This window comes from Gopherus flavomarginatus, chromosome 1 (genome assembly GCF_025201925.1).
Source record: "Gopherus flavomarginatus isolate rGopFla2 chromosome 1, rGopFla2.mat.asm, whole genome shotgun sequence".
Lineage (NCBI taxonomy): Eukaryota > Metazoa > Chordata > Testudines > Testudinidae > Gopherus > Gopherus flavomarginatus.
In genome coordinates this window covers 99,465,154-99,490,761 of record NC_066617.1, presented here as the reverse complement: position 1 = coordinate 99,490,761, position 25,608 = coordinate 99,465,154, and the positions used below count along the sequence as shown (strand labels likewise).

General features: G+C 43.3%; 1 protein-coding gene across 2 annotated transcripts in view; it reads right to left on the bottom strand.

Moving 5' to 3' along the window:
- Nucleotides 1–25,608, bottom strand: part of DMC1 (DNA meiotic recombinase 1) — a 44,935-nt gene that overhangs the window by 9,706 nt on the left and 9,621 nt on the right. For both annotated transcript variants that reach the window (XM_050917591.1, XM_050917586.1), the window contains exons 3-9: nt 25,400–25,444; nt 23,922–24,068; nt 23,537–23,619; nt 21,601–21,653; nt 18,369–18,410; nt 16,663–16,735; nt 15,053–15,144 (exon numbers count right to left, since the gene is read on the bottom strand). In XM_050917591.1, the coding sequence (XP_050773548.1) occupies nt 15,053–15,144; nt 16,663–16,735; nt 18,369–18,410; nt 21,601–21,653; nt 23,537–23,619; nt 23,922–24,068; nt 25,400–25,444 (535 nt within the window). The remainder of the gene's footprint in view (nt 1–15,052; nt 15,145–16,662; nt 16,736–18,368; nt 18,411–21,600; nt 21,654–23,536; nt 23,620–23,921; nt 24,069–25,399; nt 25,445–25,608) is intronic.

Here is a 25,608-nt window from a genome sequence, read left to right as displayed (position 1 = left end):
ACGACAGACATTCCCAACGTTGTTTATACTGCCCACTTACATTCAAGCACTCACAATTAGTCTTCACCAAATATACAGTTTCCATAGTGCTTCAAAGAAAGAAAATTCAGATACCATGGTGGTACACAAATATTATAAGATATGGAGTTCACAAAGGCATTTCTACACAGAGGGTTTAAACCAGATTGATTTGGTGCACATTACCTAACACACAATATGCAAGCCACACTAATAGCATGCACACAGGATGGCTGGACTCTCTTTCAATTCTCATCATTGCATACACCTGGCAGCAGCTTGCTGCATATTAAGTGCATGGCATTTTCAGAGGGTACTTTGTTGAGCAGCATGCATTCTGGGATTTTTCTCGCTGTGCACTGTAGGAGGCATGGGGCGATCCAGGCAGGTTCAAATTTTAAAATAATTCCATAAGCAGGACAAGGAAGATGAGCATGACGCCAAGCAACTGCTACTACAGGAGCTGTTCCTGGAGCAGCTTCACAACATGCAGTATTGTTTCTGGGCTCGGAAAACCGGTGTCAATTGGTGGAAAAGGATTGTTTGGCAGACCTGAGATGACCTGCAGTGGCAAGAGAATTTCAGGATGGGGAAGGCAACCTTTTTTAGAATATGTGCTGAACTAGCCCTGGAGCTGCAACAGCAGCTTACCAACATGCAGCATCTCATATTCACGGAGAAGCAAGTCACCACTGACACCTTGAAGCTGGTCACTTCCAAATATTACCATCCATAGCCAACCAATTTGACGTAGGGAGATCTACTGTTGGGGCCATTGTCATGCAGGTATGTGATGCCCTCAATAAAGTACTGTTCCACCAGGTTATAAAGCCTGATAATGCTCAAGAGATTATTGATGAATTTGCATATATGGGGTTCCCACACGGTATTGGGACAACTGATGAGACCCATGTGCCTATTATTTGTGTATTCCCCCCCCACACACACACACACACACTCCAGGGCTCAGAATTTATAAATAAAAAGAGATATTCCTCTATGGTGTTCCAAGGGCTGGTTGACCATGGAGACAGTTTACAAACATAAATGCAGTCTGGAAGGGTCCACAATGATAGGATCTTTTGGAATTCAGCTTTATTTACCTTCATTAATAAAGGACTGTTTGCCCCCAGGATCACTATGGACATGAATCGTGTGGAGACCTGGTTTATCCTCTGGTACCCTGGCTAATGAAGCTATTCACAGGCCACTTGTACAGAAGGAGGAAGCTTTTATCACATACAGTCATAGACACATCAGTACATAGGCTCCGATTCCATGTCTGCTCCGTGGCTGGAGCACCCACAGAAAAAAATACTGGTTGCTCAGCACCCACTGGCAGCACCGCCAATCAGCTGCTCCCCCCACCGCAGATCAGCTGTTTAGCAGAGTGCAGGAGGAGCGAGAGCACTCGGGGAGGGGGCGGAGCAGGGGCGGGAAGAGGCGGGGTGGGGTGGGGTTTGGGGGAAGGGACAGAGTAGGGTCTGGGGCAGAGTAGGTGTCAAGCACCCCCTGGCCACTCATAAAGACAGTGCCTATGCCTCAGTAGTTGCAGAATGGCAGTGGAGTGTGCATTTGCCCATTTGAAAGGACAGTGGTATTGTTTGTGGACTAGGCTGCAAGCTGCAGAAAGGTGATAGCTCCATGTTGTATTTGCACAATATCTGTGAGAGTAAGGGAGAAAGCCTTAATGATAGGTGGGAGGCTGAGGTGGAGAGACTTGCTCAGCAGTTTGAACAGCCAACAAGGAATCCAACAGAAAATGGAAACAGCCAGGGCAATGCTGCCAGGGATGCCTACTGTTCTTACTTTGAGTCTGAGGCCTGAAAATGTACAACTGTACATGCAGCTGTTGGGTGGGATGAATTGTGGGCAATGCAGTCTTGTTTATGAGCAATGAAAGTGGACCACTGTGGCAATCCTTATTTTATCTTGTGTCTGTGACACAATACTTTTGTAAAACCTAGTATTTAAAATGTAGGGATTTTCCGTTTAAAATGCATTGACAACTCTTTATGAATATTTAATCATTTTTATTATTATACAATCTATTACATAGCAACCAGAAATAAACCTTTAAAACAATAATGAAACCAAAAGTCAAAGTTACACAGTGCAGTGGAGGGCAGAACACAACAAGGGCAGGCAGGAATCCAAGTCACAGGTGAGTATATGCCTCAATTTTGCATCTTCTTGTTCTTGGGCCATCTGGTGTTGAGAGGTTGGCAGGAGGAATCTGGGGGAGATTGGGATAATAATCTTCTCTACATCCCCTTTAGGCTGTCCTGATTCTTTATGACTTGACACAGAGGTGGGTGACTAAGAGGCAGAGAATGGCCTTATTCAAAAAGGAAAAGGACAGACCCACCAGGTACACTGTGAAGTTATTCACCAAGAGGGTCCGCCCCAGAAGTGTAGCAGGAGTGGAAGGGCATTGCAAGCGATACTGGGGAAAATGACCGTGTAGCTATCCCTCATGTCTGGACTAAAACTGAGACACTTCTTAGTCTTAGCCCTGGTCTACACTACGAGTTTAGGTTGCACCTGTCCACACGATGAAGCCATTTTTTTCGACTTAAAGGGATCTTAAAATCGATTTCTGTACTCCTCCGCCGATGAGGGGATTAGCACTGAAATTGACCTTGCCGGGTCGAATTTGGGGTAGTGTAGGGTAGTGTGGTTGCAATTCGATGGTATTGGCCTCCGGGGGCTATCTCAGAGTGCTCCATTGTGACTGCTCTGGACAGCACTCTCAACTCAGATGCACTGGCCAGGTAGACAGGAAAAGGCCCGCGAACTTTTGAATCTCATTTCCTGTTTGGCCAGTGTGGCAATCTGCAAGTGAATGCAGATCTCATGAGCAGAGGTGACCATGATGGAGTCCCAGAATTGCAAAAGAGCTCCAGCATGGACTGAACGGGAGGTATGGGATCTGATCACTGTATGGGGAGATGAACCCATGCTATCAGAACTCCGTTCCAAAAGACGAAATGCCCAAACGTTTGACAAAATCTCCAAGGGCATGAAGGACAGAGGCTATAACAGGGACCTGCGGCAGTGCCACGTGACACTTAAGGCACTCAGGCATGCCTACCAAAAAACCAGAGAGGCAAACGGTTTTTCAAACGGACATTCAAACAATATCAGTATCTTCATCAACGACTTAGATGTTGGCATAGAAAGTACGCTTATTACGTTTGCAGACGATACCAAACTGGGAGGGATTGCAACCGCTTTGGAGGACAGGGTCAAAATTCAAAATGATCTGGACAAATTGGAGAAATGGTCTGAGGTAAACAGGATGAAGTTCAATAAAGACAAATGCAAAGTGCTCCACTTAGGAAGGAACAATCGGTTTCACACATACAGAATGGGAAGAGACTGTCTAGGAAGGAGTATGGCAGAAAGAGATCTAGGGGTCATAGTGGACCACAAGCTAAATATGAGTCAACAGTGTGATACTATTGCAAAAAAAGCAAACGTGATTCTGGGATGCATTAACAGGTATGTTGTAAACAAGACACGAGAAGTCATTCTTCCACTCTACTCTGCACTGGTTAGGCCTCAACTGGAGTATTGTGTCCAGTTCTGGGCACCGCATTTCAAGAAAGATGTGGAGAAACTGGAGAGGGTCCAGAGAAGAGCAACAAGAATGATTAAAGGTCTTGAGAACACGACCTATGAAGGAAGGCTGAAAGAATTGGGTTTTGGGTTTATTTAGTTTGGAAAAGAGAAGACTGAGAGGGGACCTGATAGCAGTTTTCAGGTATCTAAAAGGGTGTCATCAGGCGGAGAGAGAAAGCTTGTTCACCTTAGCCTCTAATGATAGGACAAGAAGCAATGGGCTTAAACTGCAGCAAGGGACGTTTAGGTTGGACATTAGGAAAAAGTTTCTAACTGTCAGGGTAGTTAAACACTGGAATAAATTGCCTAGGGAGGTTGTGGAATCTCCATCTCTGGAGATATTTAAGAGTAGGTTAGATAAATGTCTATCAGGGATGGTCTAGACAGTATTTGGTCCTGCCATGAGGGTAGAGGACTGGACTCGATGACCTCTCGAGGTCCCTTCCAGTCCTAGAGTCTATGAATCTAAACATCCATTCTTTATCTCTCTGTGTTATCATCAGGAAAGTGATATCATTCATGGTCACCTGGTTGAAGTAGGTTGATTTTATTAAGGGGACATTCAGAGGTGCCTGTTCCTGCTGGGCTGTTTGCCTGTGGCTGAACAGAAATATTCCCCACTGTTAGCCATGAGGTGCGGAGAGGGGTGAAGCAATCATCCCAGAGAATTGTGGGGGGGGGGAAGGTTAGCTGGGTTTGTGCTGCACATTAACCCAAAAACCACAGCCTCTCCTTTTAAATTGCCAACCCATTTTAAATGGCCAGCCCAACAGCTTCTTGGTATGGGAAATGAGGGCACTACTGTTTGAAACCATTCCCACATGTTAGGAAGGTTAAAGAACCCAAAAGACTGTCTTACCATGCCTGCCTGCAAGCCGAATTCTGTTGCCCGGCCCTGCGTGAGTGATCTCTCACACCAAACCGGCAAATCCTCAATAAGAGGCAGAATGAGACCTTGTACCGAAAGCACATGTGCTATGTAATGTTAACAGCAAGCTTTACCCATGAAAGTGTCTACCCATTGTTCTCTAAAATGTGTCTTTTTAACTACCACTCTCCCTTTTTTTCCCCTCTACCAGCTGCAAATGTTTCAACGCTCACACTATCTTCTCCTTCCCAGAGGCTGGCGAAGATTAGAAGGCAAAAAAAATGCACTCGCAATGAAATGTTCTCTGAGCTCATGCAGTCCTCCCACACTGAAAGAGCACAGCTGAATGCATGGAGGCAGACAATGTCAGAGTCCAGGAAAGCACAATATGAACGCGAGGACAGGTGGCAGGCTGAAGATAATAAGTGGCAGGCTGAAGATGATAGATGGAGTCAGCTTGCTGACAGAAGGCAAGAGGCAATGGTGAGGCTACTGGAGGAACAAACTGATATGCTCTGGTGTATGGCTGAGGTTCCGGAAAGGCAGCATGAGCACAGATCGCCGCTATAGCCCCTGTGTAACCAACCACACTCCTCCCCATGTTCCATAGCCTCCTCACCCAGATGCCCAAGAATGCAGTGGTGGGGCCTCCGGGCTCCCAACCACTCCACATTGGATAAATGTAAAGTAATGCACATTGGAAAAAATAACCCCAACTATACATACAATGTGATGGGGGATAATTTAGCTACAACAAATCAGGAAAAAGATCTTGGAGTCATCGTGGATAGTTCTCTGAGGATGTCCGCGCAGTGTGCAGAGGCGGTCAAAAAAGCAAACAGGATGTTAAGAATCATTAAAAAGGGGACAGAGAATAAGACAGAGAATATATTATTGCCCTTATATAAATTGATGGTACGCCCACATCTTGAATACTGCATACAGATGTGGTTGCCTCATCTCAAAAAAGATATACTGGCACTAGAAAAGGTTCAGAGAAGGGCAACTAAAATGATTAGGGGTTTGGAGAGGGTCTTATATGAGAAGAGGTTAAAGAGGCTAGGACTTTTCAGCTTGGAAAAGAGGAGACTAAGTGGGGATATGATAGAGGTATATAAAATTATTAGTAATGTGGAGAGAGTAGATAAGGAAAAGTTATTTACTTACTCCCATAATACAAGAACTAGGGGTCACCAAATGAAATTAATAGGCAGCAGGTTTAAAACAAATAAAAGGAAGTTCTTCACACAGTGCACAGTCAATTTGTGGAACTCCTTACCTGAGGAGGTTGTGAAGGCTAGGACTATAACAGCTTTAAAAGAGAACTGGATAAATTCATGGAGGTTAAGTCCATTAATGGCTATTAGCCATGATGGGTAAGTAATGGTGTCCCTAGACTCTGTTTGTCAGAGGGTGGAGATGGATGGCAGGAGAGAGATCACTTGATCATTACCTGTTAGGTTCACTCCCTCTGGGGCACCTGGCATTGGCCACTGTCGGTAGACAGGATACTGGGCTAGATGGACTTTTGGTCTGACCCAGTACAGCCGTTCTTATGTTTATGTTCTTATGTTCATCCCCAGAGGACTGCCCAAGCAACAGAAAGCTGACATTAAATAAGTTTTAAAGTGCAGTGTGGCCTAGTCTTTCCCTCCCCCCACCGGGCTCCTTGGCAGTTATCCTCCTATTTGTGTGATGAATTAATAAACAATGCATGAATATGAAGCAATAATTACTTTACTGCCTCTGCAAGCAGTGATCGAAAGGGGGAGGGGAGTGTGGTTAGCTTACAGGGAAGTAGAATGAACCAATGGGGGAGGGAGGTTCATCAAGGAGAAACAAACAGAACTTTCATACCGTTAGCCTGGCCAGTCATGAAACTGGTTTTCAAAGCTTCTCTGATGTGCACCACACCCTCTTGTACTCTGCTAACTGCCCTGGTGTCCAGCTGCGCATAATCAGCGGCCAGGTAATTTGCCTCAACCTCCTACCCCGCCATAAACATCTCCCCCTTACTCTCACAGATATTGTGGAGCGCACAGCAAGCATTAATAACAATGGGAATATTGGTTTCGCTGAGGTCTATTCGAGTCAGTAAACTGCACCAGCACGCTTTTAAGCATCCAAATGCACATTCTACCACCATTCTGCACTTGCTAAGCCTACAGTTGAACAGCACCTGATTACTGTCCAGGCTGCCTGTGTACGGCTTCATAAGCCATGGCATTAAGGGGTAGGTTGGGTCCCCGAGGATAACTATAGGCATTTAAACATCCCCAACGGTTATTTTCTGGTCTGGGAAGAAAGTCCCTTGCTGCAGCTTTTGAAACAGACCAGAGCTCCTGAAGATGCAAGCATCATGTACCTTTCCTGGCCATTCCACCTTGATGTTGGTGAAATGTTCCGTGTGATCCACCAGTGCTTGCAGCACCATGGAAAAGTACCTCTTGCGGTTTATGTACTCGCTGGCTTGGTGCTCCGGTGCCAAGATAGGGATATGGGTTCCGTCTATCACCCCACCACAGTTAGGGAATCCCATTGCAGCAAAGCCATCCACCATGACTTGCACATTTCCCAGAGTCTCTACCCTTGATATCAGCAGCTCTTTGATTGCGTTGGCTACTTGGATCACAGCAGCCCCCACAGTAGATTTGCCCACTCCAAACTGATGCCTGACTGACCAGTAGCTGTCTGGCATTACAAGCTTCCACAGGGCTATCGCCACTCGCTTCTCAACTGTGAGGGCTGCTCTCATCTTGGTATTCTTGCACTTCAGGGCAGGGGAAAGCAAGTCACAAAGTTCCATGAAAGTGCCCTTATGCATGTGAAAGTTTTGCAGCCACTGGGAATCGTCCCAGACATGCAACACTATGCGGTCCCACCAGTCTGTGCTTGTTTCCTGGGCCCAGAATCAGTGTTCCATGGCATAAACCTGCCCCACTAACACCATGGTGTCCACATTGCCGGGCCCCGTACTTTGAGAGAAGTCTGTGTCCATGTCCTCAACACTCTTGTCACAGTGCTGCCGTCGCCTCCTCACCTGGTTTTGTTTTTGCAGGTTCTGGTTCTGCGCCTGCAAAAACAAAACCAGGCGTGGTGTTTACAGTGCTCATAATTGCTGTGGTGATCTGAGCGGGCGCCATGCTTGCTGTGCTATGGCATCTGTGCTGAAAAAAGGCACAAAACGATTGACTGCCGTTGCTCTGACAGAGGGAGGGGCGACTGATGACATGGCTTACAGGGCTGGCTTACAAGGAATTAAAATCAACAAAGGGGGTGGGTTTGCATCAAGGAGAAACACACATAACTGTCACACAGAATGGCCCCCTCAGGATTGAACTCAAAACCTGGGTTTAGCAGGCTAATGCTCAAACCACTGAGCTATCCCTCCCGCCACTATTCACAGAGGGAGGGAGGAAGGGGGAAGCAAATGAATACAAATGAATACAAAACAAATCTGGTCTCATAGACTCTAGGACTGGAAGGGACCTCGAGAGGTCATCAAGTCCAGTCCCCTGCCCTCATGGCAGGACCAAATACTGTCTAGACCATCCCTAATAGACATTTATCTAACCTACTCTTAAATATCTCCAGAGATGGAGATTCCACAACTTCCCTAGGCAATCTATTCCAGTGTTTAACTACCCTGACAGTTAGGAACTTTTTCCTAATGTCCAACCTAAATCTCCCTTGCTGCAGTTTAAGCCCATTGCTTCTTGTTCTATCATTGGAGGCTAAGGTGAACAAGTTTTCTCCCTCCGCCTGATGACACCCTTTTAGATACCTGAAAACTGCTATCAGGTCCCCTCTCAGTCTTCTCTTTTCCAAACTAAACAAACCCAATTCTTTCAGCCTTCCTTCACAGGTCATGTTCTCAAGACCTTTAATCATTCTCGTTGCTCTTCTCTGGACCCTCTCCAGTTTCTCCACATCTTTCTTGAAATGCGGTGCCCAGAACTGGACACAATATTCCAGTTGAGGCCTAACCAGCGCAGAGTAAAGCGGAAGAATGACTTCTCGTGTCTTGTTTACAACACACCTGTTAATGCATCCCAGAATCACATTTGCTTTTTTTGCAACAGTATCACACTGTTGACTCATATTAAGCTTGTGGTCCACTATGACCCCTAGATCTCTTTCTGCCATACTCCTTCCTAGACAGTCTCTTCCCATTCTGTATGTGTGAAACTGATTGTTCCTTCCTAAGTGGAGCACTTTGCATTTATCTTTATTGAACTTCATCCTGTTTACCTCAGACCATTTCTCCAATTTGTCCAGATCGTTTTGAATTTTGACCCTGTCCTCCAAAGCGGTTGCAATCCCTCCCAGTTTGGTATCGTCTGCAAACTTAATAAGCGTACTTTCTATGCCAACATCTTAATCGTTGATGAAGATATTGAACAGAGCCTGTCCCAAAACAGACCCCTGCGGAACCCCACTTGTTATACCTTTCCAGCAGGATTGGGAGCCATTAATAACTACTCTCTGAGTACGGTTATCCAGCCAGTTATGCATCCACCTTATAGTAGCCCCATCTAAATTGTACTCTCCTAGTTTATCTATAAGAATATCATGTGAGACCGTATCAAATGCCTTACTAAAGTCTAGGTATATCACATCCACCGCTTCTCCCTTATCCACAAGGCTCGTTATCCTATCAAAGAATGCTATCAGATTAGTTTGACACGATTTGTTCTTTACAAATCCATGCTGGCTATTCCCTATCACTTTACCACCTTCCAAGTGTTTGCAGATGATTTCTTTAATTATCTGCTCCATTATCTTCCCTGGCACAGAAGTTAAACTAACTGGTCTGTAGTTTCCTGGGTTGTTTTTATTTCCCTTTTTATAGATGGGCACTATATTTGCCCCCTTCCAGTCTTCTGGAATCTCCCCCGTCTCCCATGATTTCCCAAAGATAATAGCTAGAGGCTCAGATACCTCCTCTATTAACTCCTTGAGTATTCTAGGATGCATTTCATCAGGCCCTGGTGACTTGCGGGCATCTAACTTTTCTAAGTGATTTTTTACTTGCTCTTTCCTTATTTTCTCTTCTAAACCTACCCTCTTACCGTAAGCATTCACTATATTAGACATTCCTTCAGACTTCTCAGTGAAGACCGAAACAAAGAAGTCATTAAGCATCTCTGCCATTTCCAAGTCTCCCGTTACTGTTTCCCCCTCCTCACTGAGCAGTGGGCCTACCCTGTCCTTGGTCTTCCTCTTGCTTCTAATGTATTGATAAAAAGTCTTCTTGTTTCCCTTTATTCCCATAGCTAGTTTGAGCTCATTTTGTGCCTTTGCCTTTCTAATCTTGCCTCTGCATTCCTGTGTTATTTGCCTATATTCGTCCTTTGTAATCTGACCTAGTTTCCATTTTTTATATGACGCCTTTTTATTTTGTAGGTCATGCAAGATCTCGTGGTTAAGCCAAGGTGGTCTTTTGCCACATTTTCTATCTTTCCTAACCATCGGAATAGCTTGCTTTTGGGCCCTTAATAGCGTCCCTTTGAAAAACTGCCAACTCTCCTCAGTTGTTTTTTCCCCTCAGTCTTGATTCCCATGGGACTTTACCTATCAACTCTCTGAGCTTACCAAAATCCGCCTTCCTGAAATCCATTGGCTCTATTTTGCTGTACTCCCTTCTACCCTTCCTTAGAATTGCAAACTCTATTATTTCATGATCACTTTCACCCAAGCTTCCTTCTACTTTCAAATTCTCAACGAGTTCTTCCCTATTTGTTAAAATCAAGTCTAGAACAGCTTCCCCCCTAGTAGCTTTTTCAACTTTCTGAAATAAAAAGTTGTCTGCAATGCAGTCCAGGAACTTATTGGATAGTCTGTGCCTCGCGGTGTTATTTTCCCAACATATATCTGGATAGTTGAAGTCCCCCATCACCACCAAATCTTGGGCTTTGGATGATTTTGTTAGTTGTTTGAAAAAAGCCTCATCCACCTCTTCCACCTGATTAGGTGGCCTGTAGTAGACTCCCAGCACAACATCACCCGTGTTTTTTACCCCTTTTAGCCTAACCCAGAGACTCTCAACACTCCCATCTCCTATGTCCATCTCTACCTCAGTCCAAGTGTGTACATTTTTAATATATAAGGCAACACCTCCTCCCTTTTTCCCCTGTCTATCCTTCCTGAGCAAACTATACCCATCCACACCAACATTCCAGTCGTGTGTATTATCCCACCAAGTTTCAGTAATGCCAACAATGTCATAGTTGTATTTATTTATTAGCACTTCCAGTTCTTCCTGCTTATTCCCCATACTTCTTGCATTTGTATATAGGCATCTAAGATACTGGTCTCTTTCTTGTTTTGATCCACTCCATCTCTCTTTTACATCTTAGGCTGGCAGCAGACGGTGCAGTACGACTGCTAGCCATTGTCGTATCCTGGGTGCTCGCCAGAAGACGGTGCAGTACAACTGCTAGCCATCATCATCTCCTGGCTGCTCGCCAGAAGACGGTGCAGTACGACTGCTAGCCATCATCATCTCCTGGCTGCTCGCCAGAAGATGGTGCAGTACAACTGCAGGAAGGACTGAATCTCCATGAGACAAAACTTAAAAAGAGAATGACCTGGAGTCACTCCCATTAATGTCCAGGTGCCCCGACTGACCTCACCGAGGTTGGCTAAAAGAGCACCCAGGAGATGACGATGACGGCTACCAATCGTAATGCACCATCTGTTGCCAAAAGGCAATGAGCTGCTGCTGTGTAGCAATGCAGTACCACATCTGTCAGCACCCAGGAGACATACGGTGATGGTGAGCTGAGCGGGCTCCATGCTTGCCGTGGTATGGCGTCTGCACAGGTAATCCAGGAAAAAAGGCTCAAAATGGTTGTCTGCTGTTGCTTTCACGGGGTGGGGGGGAGGAGCCTGACAACATGTACCCAGAACCACCCGCAATAATGTTTTTGATCCATCAGGCATTGGGATCTCAACCCAGAATTCCAATGGGCGGCAGAGACTGCAGGAACTGTGGGATAGCTACCCACAGTGCAATGCTCCAGAAGTCAACGCTAGCCTCGGTACTGTGGGCGCACTCCGCCGAGTTAATGGTCTTACGTGGGGACACACACAATCAACTGTATAAAATCGATTTCTAAAAAATCAACTTTTATAAATTCGACCTAATTTTGTAGTGCAGACATACCCTTAGATTCTGTTTTCTCTCTCCTGCAGACACGGTGAAAGTGCAAAGAAAACCAGATAGATTTCTGCAATGATTGTGTGAAGCATTAATTATTGCCAGTCTTTCTCTATGTAAGCCTGTGAAAAGCCACTAAGAATTTTGCTGTCCCTAAGTTAAAGCTCTTGCCCTATAAAAATGTGTGCTACAGGACATTTATAACTGAGTGGGAGCTGTAGTCTTGCCATGCAATGTAAAGTGAGAATACTAACCAAACTTCTTTTTCTGCAACCAGTCTCTCAATAAACTGCTGAATTTCACATAATTGAATGTTTTCATTATTTGCATCCGCTGCAGTAGGCAGTTTGGGTACAGGCTGAGGTTGCACCATACTGCCAGCAGACATGTTGAGCTGGTGAATGGAACTAGGGGGTGAGAGGGATTTTGCAAGGAAGGATAGATGCAGGGAAGTGAAAATAAGTTAATAGTCTTGTGTCCTCCATGGCGTGGGCTTCAAATTGGTTGATGGCTGGGACTTTCGCATGACACAGAGGTTGACTGTCTAGCTGGAGCAGCTGCCATTTTGAAGAATTGTATGGGGGAGATCGGAGGGAACAGGCAGCTTGGGCCTAGGGAGGCAGGGGGCTGGATAAACATCTGTCAAAAATGACTGCAGCCATGGGGCACCTGGAACAGAAGCTAGCACAGCATTATAGCATAACAAAATAATAATACATTTTAGATATGAATACTTACATGCTTATGTTTCCTTGATAGGAGCTACTTCTTCAGTACCATTTTGGGTTTCTGGCTGGAAATTGGGCTCATTCCTGTATGGCAGGAATAAGTCTTGCTCTTTACCCAGCCATCGTCAGGGTCTTGAGTCTCAAAAAATCCTGGCTTTCTGGAGACAGTTCTTCACTGGCCTCCTCGTGTTCATCCTCCAATGACTCTTGGTGCTTGTCCTAGAAGGACATGGAGCAGCAGACTTCTTGGTTTTTGCAGTGGCGTAATTGATCAAAATCCTGTTCAACTCCTCATAAAAAGGACAGGACACCTTTCCATTGCTGGACCTTTCCCTAGCATCCTTGGTTTTAATGTACATTCTCCTGAGTTGTTTGCTCTTTGTCCTGCACTATTAGCTGTGGCCTCTCATGGACATCTACTTAGCCATGTCTACAGAAAGATTTTTATTCTGGAGACTAGCCACAAGAGCTTCCTGCGTCAATGTTTCCCCTAGGGGGAGATGAGATAGGTCTCTGCAGCATTCCAAGAGGCTCCTCAAGACATATTATAAGGCTTCTGGAGTAATATCACAACATGGTTGGTATACTCAAATCCAGGAGTAAATGAGCAAATTCTGGCTCCAGGCCAATTTTTATATGGGGATGTGGATGTCTGATCAACTCAACAGCAGAACAGTGGAGGGCTCTGTGACTCAGGAACCTCTTGGTGTCAACTGGCAGAGGGCACAGGGGGTGCATGGGGTTTTGCAGGTATCCCTGCTGTCAGATATATGCATAATACTACACCAAACGGTAGCATGTGAAGTCGATACCAAGAGCCACCATAATCACTGGTCATCATAATTATGGCAAATTGTATGTATGGATAATATTTAAGAAATTATGTATCTACATGGAAAGTTACATTCTTAAGGAACTAGAGTTAAGGCCAGACACCAAGATGTGACATGCTTAGATGTACTCCTTTGAGGCAGGAGGTAACAGATGCTTATCTCGCAGTCTGGTCATATGTGTACTGTGTATTGTCTGCATTAGAATGGAGGTCTATTTGCATACTAAGACAGAGGCCAATTGAAAGGGTGTGAAATCTACAAAAGACAAAATCTACAGGGGAAGAACCAAAACAGCAGGGGGTGTCCTGTACATGAAGAAAAAGGATGGAACTTGTATATCTTAGGAGGCAAAGGAACACAATGGGCCAACTAGGAGACAAACATGTCTGTCTCATGAAAGGAAGCTCACAGCCAAGCCTAGGTGTAAAACCCTGCAAGGATTTTGGATGAGCATTATGCTTAAGACAACAGAGTATCTAGTTCAGCGGTCAGCAACCATTCAGAAGTGGTGTGCCGAGTCTTCATTTATTCACTCTGATTTAAGGTTTCGCGTGTCAGTAATACATTTTAACGTTTTTAGAAGGTCTCTTTCTATAAGTCTATAATATATAACTAAACTATTGTTGTATGTAAAGTAAATAAGGTTTTTAAAATGTTTAAGAAGCTTCATTTAAAATTAAATTAAAATGCAGAGCCTCCTGGACCGGTGGCCAGGACCCGGGCAGTGTAAGTGCCACTGAAAATCAACTTGCGTGCCGCCTTCGGCACCCGTGCCATAGGTTGCCTACCCCTGATCTAGTTAATTAAATCTAGGCTCTAGAACGCATATTAAGGTTTCATTTTATATGTACCCATTTGCTTCCAGAACTTCTACATGGTATTACTTGAATCTCTATGCTTTGTTAAATAAATTAAGAAAATAAGAACAGCCATACTGTTTTTCCTAGAAACATATCTTACTGCTGTTTGTTAAGCAGAGAAGTGATATGAGGTGGAATTGGTAAGCTGGAATTTACTGATTTTTAGGAAGCAGGTGATCTGTGAATACTGCAAGCGGTGGACCAGGGACTGGACACTCCAGAGAGACACCTGGAACAGTTGAAGGTTGGAGTTTTCCTATTGTTAACCAGTAGAGAGACAGCAGGGTCTGCAAGGCCTAGAGGGGAGTGCTTGTGTTGCCCCGGTCGGTGGAGTTGGGGAGCTGACTCCCTGAAGACACAGACAAGGTTTCCTATTGCTAAGGGCACATGGTAGTGAGATTCCTCACAACCCTAGGTATCCCCAGGAAGCATCACAGCTGCACAGGTAAACACACAGGTCAGTAATAGTTACTCACAAAGCAGTGTGGGATAGTAGCTGGAGGACTGCCAAAGTAGTATGCAGCAGCATTGTGTGCAGATGAACAATAGACTGAACTAATTCAACTGCATCAAACTTAGTTCACTTTGAAAGAGGACTCCAGAGTGAGATAAACACAGAGTTAATATGCTATAATGAATTGCACTGTGTGTATGCAAGCATTTTGAAACTGGGTTAACTTGACTTAGTCTGGTTTAAACCCCTGTGTAGACAAGCCCTTAGTATTTCTGGAATTTGCTAAATAGTTTACAGAATGCAACTAAGTAGGACCACTTATCATGAGCAAATATGCGGCAGTAGAGGACCATAACAGAAAACTGAAGCAGGCTTGTGATTCCCCATGCCCAGAAAAATGTTAGTGATCCCCAGGGGAAAGTCTTAGCCAATAACATGTAGTGTTCTGGGGGGGGGGTTGGGTGGGGGGAAAAGGTTTTTTTGCCCATTCCAATGATGATCTTACTGGTATATGCACGTGCATACAGCACATTGTCAAGCACTGCATCATGGTCTACGTTGAAGCGATCAGCGATGTCACGAAGACGATCTGGACGGCTGGAATGTGTAAGAGATAAGGAATCTCTTTTTATACACATCATGCAAATTATGAAAATCCATAAAACTTAAGTCCAAATCCAGAGCTCCCAGACAAGGCCTTGGCCTTTCAGTCAATATTGCCAACAAGAGGAGCAATTAGTGTTTATAGTGATGTGTTTTGTTTTGTTTTTGTGATACAAACTAAGGGCATGGCCACACTTGCAGATGTAGAGCGCTGGGAGTTAAACCAGCCCTTGGAGACCGCAGCAGGGAAAATGCTGCAGTGTGTTCACACTGTCAGCTTCAAGCACAGTGGCATGGCCACATTAGCAGCTCTTGCAATAGCACAGAGAGCAGTGCATTGTGGTACCTATCCCAGTGAGCAAGGGGCTGCAGTGTGCTTTTCAAATCAGGTGGAGGGAGGAGGGAGTGGAGTGTGATAGGGAGTCTCTTGTGTGTATGTGGGGGGAGACACTGTGTTTTGAGGGGCAGAGAGTGTGTCAGCATGCTGTCTTGTAAGTTCAGACAGCGGCAGATGGAAGGGGAAAACCCTGACATCAGCCCTCAGCCCCATCTCTCTCTCACACACACAGATGCACAAACACCTGCCTCTGCAGCAGGAGCATTCCATAGTAATGGTTTGCTTTGTCCCAGAGCAGATAAGCATGCCGGCTGTCAGAAACGGAGCTTTGAAAGGGGATATCCGCATGCCCACAGCAGAGTTCAAAACAATGAGAAGAGTGGCCACTTGACTTCAAGGGATTATGGGACGTTTCCGGAGGCCAATTACAGTGCAGTAACGCAATACGTCATCCACACTGACACCCGGGTGTTTCAGCCGGGGTGCAGCAAGCTTTATGCTTCTCGTGGAGGTGGATTACCAGGAGCACTCCAGCTGCAAAGTCCAGGCGCTCTATGTGCCTTGTCAGCGTGGACACCTCAGGAGTTAGGGAGCCCAGGGCTGATTTAATGCACTCTAACTTGCAAGTGTAGCCAAGGCCTAACTAGAAAGAAAGCAATCTCATTTTACCTAGTCCATCAAAAAGCTGAGATAGTAACAAACAGTGGAATCACTTTTGAAGCAGTAAACTGGATATGAAAAGCTTCTATCATCAAGATATTAAAAAGATGAGCACACTAGAACTACACAAATAGAAACACAAAACAAGATCTGTATCTTAACCCCACCTCATCCTCTGTTTGGGCTGGATTATAACAAATGACCTAGAGATAAAAAGCACCATGTCCAAACTCCAATCCCTAAATTGTTTTGGCTTCCTGCTTTAGTAATTTATACTGTAATAAGAATAAATTGTTGTAGACAACACTGACTTTGTTTTTCTTCATGATGCCCTGGGCCAGATTTGATAGACAGCTCCTTACTTTTATCCATGTATGGAGCCATTTAGAGCATCCAATCTGCTTTCTGCAACAAAATTCACTCCATCAGAAGATTATGAGGATGCTGTACTCATTACAAGATGCATCAACATCCCTTTCTATCATACCTGAAACTTGCTAAAGTAAAAAAGATACAAAGTGTTTTCAGTATCAATGAAGATAATTTTTCCTCCTGTGTAGCGATCTGCTCCTGGAAGCTGAGCTGTCACTAGAATGCATCATAAAGAGAGGATCAAAATGAACAGAGGAGAAAAAGCCTCTTCCACCCCTCCAACTCTCTCTCTGCTACTACTTTTAACAAATGACAGATCCACCAGTTTGTACACAATACACAAATGATCCAGTACTAATAACCAGAGTTGCCTTTATAGCAAGGCTGACTTGCCTCCACAGCTATCTTAAGAAGGAACCAGAGTAACTTTTCTCTGTGGGATGTCAGGTCAAACTTAATCAAACTTTATGTTACTGGGCACCAACACTTACTCTGCATCTAAATTTGCATAATTTTTATTAAAATAAATATTTAATTAAAATAACTAGTACTAATTAATGCAGAAAAACATATTCTTAGCCTTCTCGCTAAGATCAATAGTAATGATCTAATAGGGCCTTTCCATCTTTTAACTACTACACTTTTACCACACTTTATTTGGATATGTATCTTTCTTGGTAGATGAATAGATGCCGACTGTTGTTTATCAGCAATGAACAAATTCAGATGATCAGTTTTGTCCTCATCCTACATGCAAAGAATTATTACTCTGCTGCCAAATGCGGCCCTCAGGCTGTAATTTGTACATCCTTGGACTACATGAAAACATTCCCATTTTTCAAGGAAGAGCCTCAATATCTGTCATAAAGGGAGATCAGACTGAGAAACTGTTGGTTCTTCATAATTTTTAGTAACTAAATTCCAATATTATTAACAACTACATTATTTATTATTATGTATCTGTATTGTGGTAGCATCAATAGTCCTGTTATGTTTTGCATTGTGCAAACATATTACAAAGAGATGGTCCTTGACCAAGATTTTACAATGTAAATTTAAGATAAGAGACAATAAGTGGATATGAAAGACAGACTCAGGAGAGCACAAGTTAACAGCAAAACAGTTAAAACAATATAATAAGCAGCAGTCTCAGCGGTTGCAGCACATCAGCTGCCTAACCATTTTGTAGGCATAATGGCAAAGGTAGGTTTTAAGGAGAGATTAAAAGGAGGATAATGTAATGGTCTCACCAATTATTACCGAGAGCTCCTTCCAAGAATAAGGGCAGGCATGAGAGAATGCATGATGGTGCTTGTCCAAAAGTTGGACAAATGGGCAATCATGGGTGGCACTGTTGGCAGAGTGAAGGTGAGAGTCTACATTTCTACAGAGTATAAAGATGAGAGGTAGGGCAGGGATAAGCCATGAAGAGCCTTATGCTCTTGTTCCTGATGCAGTGAAAAAGGGGGATCCAGTGGAGGGATGCATAGAGGAGGAAAATGGCAAAGGAACAGATGTAAACAAAGAACCTTACAATTCATATACATCTGAATTAACAGAAATAATACTCACTGAAGTCTTTACTTCACAACATCTCTAGAGGTAACAGAACATGGAATATTTCCACTTCTCTAAGACAAAGTATTTCCTTCTCATGTATCTAAGAAAGGAGCTCATCTTTAGGTATGTGTACCCAAGCTACATGCAGGCAGGTCTTAGCTCCTAAATGCTGTTTACTAGCTTGGTAGAGTGTTTCTTTTAGAGAGCAAAGACTGACATTGTGATAGAACTCCTTGATGAATGAGATTACAAAGGAATATAACTGATAATATTAAGACAGTGTACCTACCACAAAGGGTGTGGGCAAGCTGGGTTTTGCCTGTTCGGAATTCTGTTAAAGAGAAAAAACAAGGGGAAAAGTTTTTGCAGTTTGTCAAATACATGAGTTGTTTCAATAAGAATACACTTTCATTCATAAAACCTCAATCACCTGTATTGCTTTCTGTCCTTCAGTCCCCACTCACAAATCGTATGAAGAACAGTGCAAATTGTACTTCTGAACAGCAGGGCTTAGAACTGCTGCACTGTGAGAGGTATCATGCTTGACAATGTTAAATTGAGCTAACTTCCACTTGTCCCTGGTAACTGCATCCAGGTAGAAGTTAAATGTATCGTTACCATTTTTTGACTTGAGTAAGTAACCAAAGTTTAGACTGTGTGGGTTGTTTCCATTAGGAGGCAAAGTAGAGGCCAGGAGTCAGGTGTTTCTTTGATGAAATCCTGTGTATTTTCAAAGGTTGTACAAAGTCCTGTATCCTTGAACACAGTAGGAATCAAATAATAAGAGACAGTGTCTTCACTCACAGTTCCAAGTCCCTTTTCCGGTTTTTTCTCAGGGCCATGTTCCCTGTACTTGTTCTGACTACGGGTATTCTACATTGCAGTCAGAGGTATGAAGCTGCACAGGCTAGCCCCTGAAGTACATAGTCAAGGTCCCAGACCAGCTTGTACAGAATGTGCTTTTGCACTTCATTGTTATTTTTATTCAAGCTAGCTCGCTAGATCAAAGCTAGCTCATGTATGTCTACATTTGCTGTGGTCACACTTCTGATCCCAGGGCTGACATAACTTGTGTCATTGGCTTTTCTCTCCTGCTCTGCATCTGTTTCTATGGATTCTCTCTCTGATACACACACCTCCACTAAAACAAAGCCAACAAAGTCCCTCCACCCACATAGGTCAAATTCCTGAGCGGCCTCACACATGCCTTTGTCTTTGGCAGATAAGTACCTGTATTTGATTAGAGGAGGCCCCTATTGTTTCAGCTACCTGCTTTCATAAAGGAGCTTAACGTCTTCTTACAAAGTCTTAAATGAGCAATGGTTATACCCAGCCCATAGTAATATTAACTCCAAGACACCGTTGGAAAAATGTTAGGTGTTGCTGAGGGTATTGGGTTAACTCCACTGACCAGGCTTAACTTTATTTTCAGTCAAAATGGGCTCCAATATCAGAAGCCATGTGAGCAATCCCAGAACCCATTATAGCTACTGCTTTGCTCTCCAAAGCGGTTTGAGAATTGCACCACTGTAATTTACACCATATTATCACTATGGTGCAGTGTGCCTACACTAGGCATCTTGTTCTGGTTGTCCATGATATATGTTGTCCACAAAGAACACTCACTGCAAGTATTGCAGGGTCTATGGATTGTTGCATCTATCTCACAGTCCCTGGCACAGCTCCTTGGAATAAGTGAATAAGGTCCATAGAATTTAAAAAAAAAAAAAAAAGGGAGAGAAAAACATGTTACATGTTTTAAAAATTTGTATTTTATATTATCTTGTTGGTTGTTCACTATTATTCTGAGGGCAGGGGTCTCAGGAAAGATGCCTGGAATGAGCTGAAACCACCCAAATACTGCCTCATTTGCTTTTGACCAGTCCTGAAAGGAAGAGAGGTGTGGGGGGCATTGTGGGTCCATGTAGAACCATAACTGCTGTTGTGCCATACGGAGCCATCTTGACAGGGGCCAAAGGCACTGCCATGAGCTGTCAAAGATATTAGTACAGTCACAGAATGCTCCAGTATACCCTTTACTGAGAGATTAATTGCACTGTGCAATGGCTACACCACACCAGTGCTTGTTGTTCCACTGGCATTGCATCAGTGAAACCGACAACGCGGATGGTAAATAGCCTTGCTCAGAGTTAGTACAATAATACTAATAATACAAATGGTGGTGTGATTGCCATTCCCACTAGTGTGTAGGGTCCAGCAAACCTAGCACACATCAAGACATCTCACTGGCGACAAGGATGATGAATATGAAACTGTTTCTCAAAAAAATACAGATAAATACTGCAATAATCATTACAATCAACCTACAAAGAATTCCATTGACTGCAGAAGTGTGTTGCACTCATATGGAAATATTAGCATCGGTTTTAAATGGATACAATCAATTAAAATATTTTATACAGAAGTATTTTTTTTACTTACTATTTTTACAAGTAATATCTAAGTTTGCAATAGCTAAAAGGTTTACAAAAATATTTTTTCAATTTGCTTAGTTTCTACATTTGACAGCACTTTGTCTATAGTTATTTCCCCTATTTCTCTTATACATTCAGATAGTTATTTTCCACTATCAATTGTGTGGGTCTTCCACACAGCAGATGAGAACAGAAAATCATATTTTAAAAATCTTATTTTAAATCCATAAAAATTGGTCAAGAGACTCAAGGGTGGGTTTAACACCTGAAACAAATTTTATCTCATTTTTATCTGGATTTCAAGTTGGTGGTATTACTCTGAAGACCAGGAGATAATACATTAAGACAACATGTCCAGAAAATCTTTCATCAAACCTTTCAAGCCTCAAGGACACTTTTTAAAAGAGGAAGTGTGCTGTATTTGATAAACTGTAGTTATTGCTGCTGAAGTCTTTTGATCTTGGCTTACAATCTAAATCAGATATGAAGGGCATTGCATTATTTGCTTATATCTCATTGTTTGAATTACATATGTCACATATGTGGATCTGCATACTTTATATTGCTTTACACTGTGACTTTTGCCTGTAGTAGAGCTAATGAATGACAGAAGCTGGATGCAAATATTTACACCTCTCTTGAATTACAATAGTCTATTGTGGGCTGAACTTTAAATTTTGATTCTTCATGGAGAAGAGTATGTATCAGCAGGAAATCTCACATCAAAGTTTCATTACTGGGAAGAAATGGAGAAGCAAAATGGAGAAATGTTTCCTGAGCAACACTATTCATAACGGTATATGATACTGAACCAGCATGCCCCCAAATGTGAGTGTTACCCAGCTCAACCCTCATCTGCAGCAACTGAAGAAGAACAATGGCAAAACACTGACAAAGATGGGATTATTTCCTTTTACGTCAACCCTGGAAAGGGACCATCCACTGTAGTTGAGCCTGAACCTCCACCTTTTCAGATCCAGCGTGATGAGAATTTGATAGTAATAATGTCACTTGCTTTAAAACCTAAACATCTGCTGCAGCACTCTACTGATAATCCACTCAATAAAATCCATTTAATTCACTCACCTCCAAAGGCCTCTGTAATTGCCATGCTTTCAATCCCACCACCCAATAGTTTACTGGAGGGAGAAAAAGAGTTAAGCATATTGAAATGCCCACAGTCACGAGAGTAACGTCAAAAGGGAAATCTTTGCTACTGTAAGAAAATCTCTTCTCATCCAAAAGGCCCTGTACTTAACCCACGATGTGATAGGGTGCAGGGGCACCAGATGATCCCTGGTATACAGGGTCCTAATTCTGTCTCAGCTTCCCCTTTCCCTTCTACAGGTGCTTAGGAGAAAATCTACAAGAGTGGCCATTTGGGAGATAGAAGAGAGAAAATATTTTTGAGAAGATAAGGCTCCACCAACAAGTGGTCATGGGATTGATATAAACCCTGATCTATTAATTTACCACATTTTCTATTTATTTCCTGCTTATGTTTAGCCATTTTTACTTGCTTTTGCATGAACTACCCATCAAGAAAAAAAAATCCAGAATGTATCTTTAAGGCACAAATCACTGTTAAGAATAGTGTTGAGCTGCATCAGCCCAGAAATAACTCCTTTAGACCAGGGGTTCTCACAACGAATTTTTTGGTGGCCTCAGTGTGAGGCCAGCAACTCTTGCTGATGGCCGCTCTGACGAACCTCTCTCTCTGTTCCTGCCTCCTGAGGCCCTGCAGCAAGAACTTGCCCCAGGAAAGGTGGGTCAGGAACTCACCAGTCACCTGTGGAGTCCCAGGCTCCCCGTGCCTTGTCCGGACAGGAGTGGGGGAGCTACTCAGGGGAGCATCCTGGTGACTGAATGCCACAGCCACCTCCACTGACAAGAGCTGCCTCTGGCACCACACACACTGGCCCCATGTATATCCAGAGGCACTGCCTGGAACCCACAAGAAGGCTCCACAGTGCAGAGCGCCAATCCCTGCTCGTGGCACCGACACAAACACTGAGGCAGTGCATCTTGCTGCCCTTGGAAACAGCTATTCAGGAGCAACAGCTAGGCACTGCAGGAGGGGCTGCTGCTTTCCCTCCGTCCTAATCTCCACCCATGCTTTGGAGGGTGTCGTGGCCACAACAAAATTTGCTGGTGGCCACATTTGAGAAATGTTGTTTTAGACACAATGCTTCTTAAATCTCCCAGGCAGGCTGGGGAATGCCTCTTAGAAGGGTGTAAGGAGTGCTGCCTTGCATAGTCAGCTATTCTACTGTCTGGTATGAGACAGTGTGTAAAGACACCCACCTCCTCTTTGTACCCTGTAGGATGGTAAACAAACTGGGGGTGCTTGAAGAAGCAGTCACGGCAGTTAAGACAGTATCCGGATTGTAATTGTGCCTGGCACCTCTGCAGAACACACAAAGGAGGGAACCCTCCTTGTGCATGTGCATGCAAGAACCAAACAGTCTGCTTCTACATTTTGAGGAAGAGTCCTTTCTTATTCAGATGGAGGTTTTGCTGCTGAACCATTCCACCATATTGCACATATATTGTGTCACTTCTGGGAAAGCAGATGAACTTGGGGAATTTTTTTCAGGTTTTCCTGCATAACCTCAAGCAAAATAAACAGAGTCAGCTAGTGCTTTTATTATTTAAAATTAGATTTGAGGTGCATGTTATTGACATGAAACTATTGTGTGTGAGCTTGATTAGCATACAAAAAGGTTGAGTCTACTCAAGCAAATTTAGGTCCTACTACAATTCACCATAATTACAGTTCCACAGGTGGTAGCAAGAGTGGAGATTGCAGCATAAGCGGGAATCAGGCTTTTTACCAGTGTCACCACCCAATTCTACTCTGAGCAGGGTTAAATGACTCACTTCCACTTGCTTTTTTGCAAGTACACCCACTGTGTCCTAAATGAACATTTCTCTCTAATAGTTGTTTTGTGGCCAGTGGAGAAAAAGAATATGATTACTTTTTGGGCAAGGCTTCGGCAGGGTTAAGTAGAGATAAACTTACTCAAATTCCTGGCTCCCAGTGGTGATATGAAACACCATCTTCCTTTTCTCGCTGTACTCAAAGGCAGTCAAGAATCCTGGTTCCTAGGGGAACACCAAAGGAAATTATTCAGTGTGATCTGATACTGAGGAAGAATGTGATATCCTCAGCCAAGATCCATTTCTCCTCATTGACCTCTCATCTGTCTGAACCTGTCAAGGGCCATCATACTTGTCAGTCTGGCTGCTATTGACTATAAAGTAGTATCTCTGACTTCAGACTAATAAGCACAATCACTTGTAAGCATGATTGTTCTAATGTTTGCAGTGGGAAATGCTGCAAAGTATCTTACAGGGGGCGGGGGGAGTGTTCTAAGTTGAAAATGCGAGGTATGTGATTTGCTTACAATTAGCTTGTTGGCTGCTTCTTTGATCTTGTCCACTTTGGCCTCTGAAAGGCCTTTCACATTGCACAATGCCCGCCTCGTTGTCATCTGGATCCCTTTGACAGTACAGATTCCCACGGACTTCAGCTTTTTAATATCAGCCACATTCTGTGAAAAAAGCTCACATTCTGTGATCATTAGCTCATGTAATGCTACAACTGGAAGGTAGAGAAAGTTTTTGTAGCCCATTATATTGTACATTCACATGTATGTTTATTTTCACTAAGAAAGAAATAGATTTAACTGCTTTGTTGTTTCTGACTGTTCTAAGTATGTCCAGGGAAGAATATACTTGCTTGTTGTCATATGTTACAGATACTCCTGGGTGGGTGGAAATGTAATGGAACAGAGGCAATGCAGCAGGTTACTTAGATAAAATAGTAGCAGAAGGTTTAATGGACACTGCTTCAAACTGTCACCTCCAGACAAGTCCCTTCTTTGGGTAAAAACTATGAACTTGGATGTGTCACCCATTTATGCACAGGAGCTGTGTGCAAATGACACTAGAGAGAATAAGGGATAACTTAATTGCTCCCACTGAGAAGCTTCTGTCTTCTCCTTGGGTTTATCTTGTGTATATTATGACGACAAGGATGGGTGAAGAAAAGCCAGTCATGAAGAAGAAGAGTCTTATACATAAAGGGGTATAATAAGTACTCAGTTAATATAAATCATTGAGTTATTTTTTCCAGTTTGAGAGAAGCCTACTGGTGGAGTTTACTGAAGAATTTTTAACTAGCAAGAAAACTGCTCCCTATTTCACTAGCATTCTGACAACAGCACAACAAAGCCACTCACAGTATAATGCAGGAGCTAGAGAAGACATTGGCGTAATTATAGATAGTTATTGGCTGGTGCAGAAACTAATCTATGGACAGATTGTCAACAAATGCTCACTATCTAACTGCTCTCATTTAGGTACTAAAATAAATGGCCATATTTTCAAGAGCTGCTGGGTGGTAAACACTTTTCAAAATCTGGCCCTTAATATGTAAACTATCAAAAATGAAACTTGTCCAGCCCTCCCTGTATCTCTTAGGCCTCGTCTATACTCAGAAGTTAGGTTGACATAGCAAAATTCGTACACTCGAGCATCATAATTAAGCTGACCTAATGCCCAGTGTAGATGCAGCTAGGTTAATAGAAGAATTCTTCCATTGATGTAGCTACCACCACTCATGGAAATGGAATGGCTACATCAATGGAATAACCCCGTCTATCACTGTAGGAAGCATCTACATGACAGGGGTACAGCAGCATAGCTGCAGTGTTGTAGCTGTGCTGCCGTAGCGCCCAGAGCGTAGATATGCCCTTACTTAGAAGTTGTTATGGGGAGAAAGTTTGTTATGCACATCACCATGGATAAGTATTTTTTGATAACATTCCTAAATAACATCCCATGAAGAACTATCTAGATAATATCTGTTACTTATACTTACAATTCCATGTTTCTGTAACAGGTCAATATCCTGAAACAAGGATTCCTAAAGGAGGCAGGGGGAAAAACAGAATCTTGGTCATTTTTTTCACCAACTATATCTCCCTTTGTTACCTGTCTAATTTAACATGTGTCCGTTTTAAATCCTTAGATCTCGATTGTTTTTCATAATAGTACATGTCCTACTACCTACCAATATAGGCACAACAA